The 3,426-nt window shown below is 40.7% G+C and overlaps 1 protein-coding gene across 1 annotated transcript; it reads left to right on the forward strand.

Moving 5' to 3' along the window:
- The first annotated feature begins 2,554 nt into the window (after positions 1-2,554).
- On the forward strand, positions 2,555-3,103 carry LOC145798071 (uncharacterized). The gene has a single exon (XM_082885534.1). The coding sequence runs from the start codon at positions 2,555-2,557 to the stop codon at positions 3,101-3,103; it is 549 nt and encodes a 182-aa protein (XP_082741660.1).
- The last annotated feature ends 323 nt before the right edge of the window (positions 3,104-3,426 follow it).

Here is a 3,426-nt window from a genome sequence, read left to right on the forward strand (position 1 = left end):
CCATGTTTAAACACAAACTCAAGGCCAACCAACTCTCAAATCAAATTGAAAAGTGAAGAAATGAGGGAGATGGCAGATTTTCAATGCTGAAATGACATGCTCAAGACACTAAAGCATGCAAACAATCCAAAAAAGACATGCTCAAAAGCAAAATACATTAAGCTAGTAAAGAGCATCACTCCAGAAGCATGCAATATCAAGCATAAACAACCAAACCAGCCCTGGATAGAGTTTAATCATGTCAAACCAGTGGCTACAACATGCTGAAATTGAAGCTTAAATAGCAAGAAATGCATGCTCATGTATTGGCTCATAAATAAGGCATAAAGGCACAACTCTCAAAGCCATAAAAGAGTGGAATATGTGAGAGTGTGACTACACTATATGCTCTAAAATCATGTATGAAATGATGCCAAAACATGCAAACAACTCAAACATAACATGTCAAAGACCTTGAAACTCAAAGCTAGTCAAGGCCCATTACACTACAACCATGCAAGGCAAGCCTCAAAGGAACAAGACCACTCAAAACAGAGTTAAAGAATGCTAAAAAATGAGCAAAAACATGCTGCAGTGGAGTCAACACATGCTAGAATAGTAGGCTAAAACATCAAGTAAGCTAGGCTAACAAGCATGATTGCACTACAAGTACCAAAATCAAGCAACAAGTGACCAATCCAGCCCTAAACAGAGTTAAAGCGTGTTAAAATAAGGCCTAAAACATGCCTAAACTAAGCCATGAAATGATAGAAAAGCATGCTCAACAATGAGGCCAACAACACAAGCAAACAAGATAGAAGGTGAGGGGATCACCACCTCCTATTTAGGACCCCAAAACCACCTTTCTACCACTAAAATTCCTCTGAGTTTTAGTGATTAAAAGGCCAAGCAAAGGTTATACCAAAAGCTAAGAAAGATAGCTCAAAACGCTTTACAAGGCAAAGAGCAAAGGGTGGAAACCACCTCTTAACCACACAAGGCTCTCACCATCATTTTGAGACCTTGAAAAAATAACTTTTTAGTAGCTAAAACCAGCTTCAAACCAGCATGCAAAGGTGGCTAAGCGAAGAAGTAAAACAAAGCTCAAAAGGGTGAGATCCTTACCCTTGAAGCATAGCACTAAAACAGCAGGCAAATGGCCAAACTTCTGAGCCAAAAACACTCCAAGGAGCTCAAACAAGGCCTCCAAGAACCTCAACACTAAGGTGAAGGTTTTTGGCTAAGGGTGCTAGCACAAATGTGTAGAGAAAATGCACTTTCAAACACAAAATATAGAGAGGTAGGATTCTAGAGAGAGAGAGATATATATATAACTCAGCTCAAACTTTGTCACCCTTTGCATGCATATAGATGGCTTCAATATATAGAAGATACAAAGGCCATCCAAGAAGATTCAGCCATCAACTTGGGTGCAGATGAGCTCACCTGTGCATACAGTTGTCAAAAATATCTACAAAATATCTACTGAACAGTTGGTGGTCTGCCGGCCATCAGCGGTGGTCGACAGTGGCTCATTGATGGCCGGCAGGCCTCATCAATGACCGGCATGAGAAAATGCATGGCCGGCAGTGCCAAAAAAGTGGCCGGCAGTGCATTCCAAGAATCACTCTGCAAAGACCAACACATGGTCCAAATATGAGACATAATGGAAATAGGGTTTGAAAAGAGCAAACCTGGCATGTTCTGTCGTAGGATTCGGGTGCTCGATGAGCAATCAGACTTGTCATTGGATGTACCTGCAAGGACACCCAAGTCTTGAGAACGGTCAAAAATGGGGTGTCTACAGTGATGTGGAATACAGTCAGCTCTATGTGGCAGTGACATGGCGTCCGTTGGCGGTGAGTCAACCAACCAATCGAACAATTGTGTGTCTGATCTGGAGTGAATTGATCGTAGCCGTTGATTGGTGATGTGTGTGATCGTACAGATGAGATGGCACCTGATTGTGATCAGGTGTGATTAGTCAAGGCATCTATTCGGTGTGAGAATTATCTGCACCATAGATCATTGATCCAACGGTCAAATCTGATCAGATGCTATCAAAGGACATAGCCATTCGATCAGGTGCATCAAGGCCTATAAATAGGCTACGCAATCAGCCATTTCATTTCATCCAAAAAATAATTCAGAATTCATTCCTGCAATTCTCTCTCTCCCTCTTGATTTAGAGTTTCTTAAGCAAAATTTTGTTTTTCTTACTGGTAATCAAGTTCTGCAGATTTGATTATCACTGTCTTGGTTTTCTTGATTATATCAAGAGTATTCTGATCTACTGTCGTCAGCGCAGACGCCGGTAGAGTTGATCTTTAGATCAGGCTTCATTGTATCCTGGAGACAAATTTGTTGTAACCTCCTACACACCTTTTGGTGGGTGCAAATATTGTCTTTAGGAAAGTGACTTAGTAACGCGACTTGAAGCACCAAATTTCTGTCCTACATAGGGAATATCATCACCAAGTTTTAAAAACCTGAAGACCACCAACTAAAGAATTCAAGACGAATTGTTCCAACAATCTAAAGACAATATATAGATATGGCGATGTCTATTTAGAAAATGACTCAAGATTTCACGAAGCTTGACCAGTTTGATGGCAGCAATTTCCGTTGCTGGCAAAAGAAAATGCAATTTTTGCTCACCACTCTCAAAGTGGTCCATGTGCTAACTACCCCCTATCCAGTGGAGCAAGAAGATGAGACAATGGAGCAAACTTGTACTAGAACCAAATGGGAGAATGACGACTACATTTGCCGAGGACACATTCTTAATGCGCTGTTAGACTCTTTGTTTGATGTGTATCAACATTTGGAAACGACAAAGCTACGCTGGGGCATACTACAGTCAAAGTACCTCACCAAGGATGCCACCAGTAAGAAATTTCTTATTAGTAATTTTACGTGTTTTACTATGATTGATACAAAGCCCATTATGGAACAATTCCATGAGATCCAACATATTCTGAGTCAGTTTCGACAAAAGAATATGAACATGGATGAATCTATTGTAGTTTCATCTATAATAGAGAAACTGTCATCTTCTTGGAAGGATTTTAAGAAAACTCTAAAACATAAAAAGGAAGATCTAACTTTAGAGGAATTGGCTTAACACCTCCAAGTTGAGGAAGAGTCAAGACTTCTTGAAAGTAAAGAAAACCAATTGGCTCAGACTTTCAAGATTCACATGGTGGATGACGGCAAGAGGTTCAACAAAAAGATGCATTAGCATGAACAGCCCAAGAAAGATGCTAAGAAGCCAAAAGGCACTTGCTGGCACTGTGGCAAGCCAGGGCATTTCAGGAATGAATGCCGGCCATACAAGTAGAAGCCAAAAGCATCAAAGGCCAAGAACAAGTTCATGGCTGTTGTATTGTATTCGAGATGAACATTCTCGAAGATGTTGGTGACTGGTGGATTGACTCAGGAGCAACA

This window comes from Camellia sinensis, chromosome 8 (genome assembly GCF_055761805.1).
Source record: "Camellia sinensis isolate YWXY chromosome 8, ASM5576180v1, whole genome shotgun sequence".
Classification (NCBI taxonomy): Eukaryota; Viridiplantae; Streptophyta; class Magnoliopsida; order Ericales; family Theaceae; genus Camellia; species Camellia sinensis.

Coding starts and splice junctions, on each gene's coding strand:
- LOC145798071 (XM_082885534.1), top strand. CDS start 2,555: ATGACTCAAGATTTCACGAAGCTTGACCAGTTTGATGGCAGCAATTTC.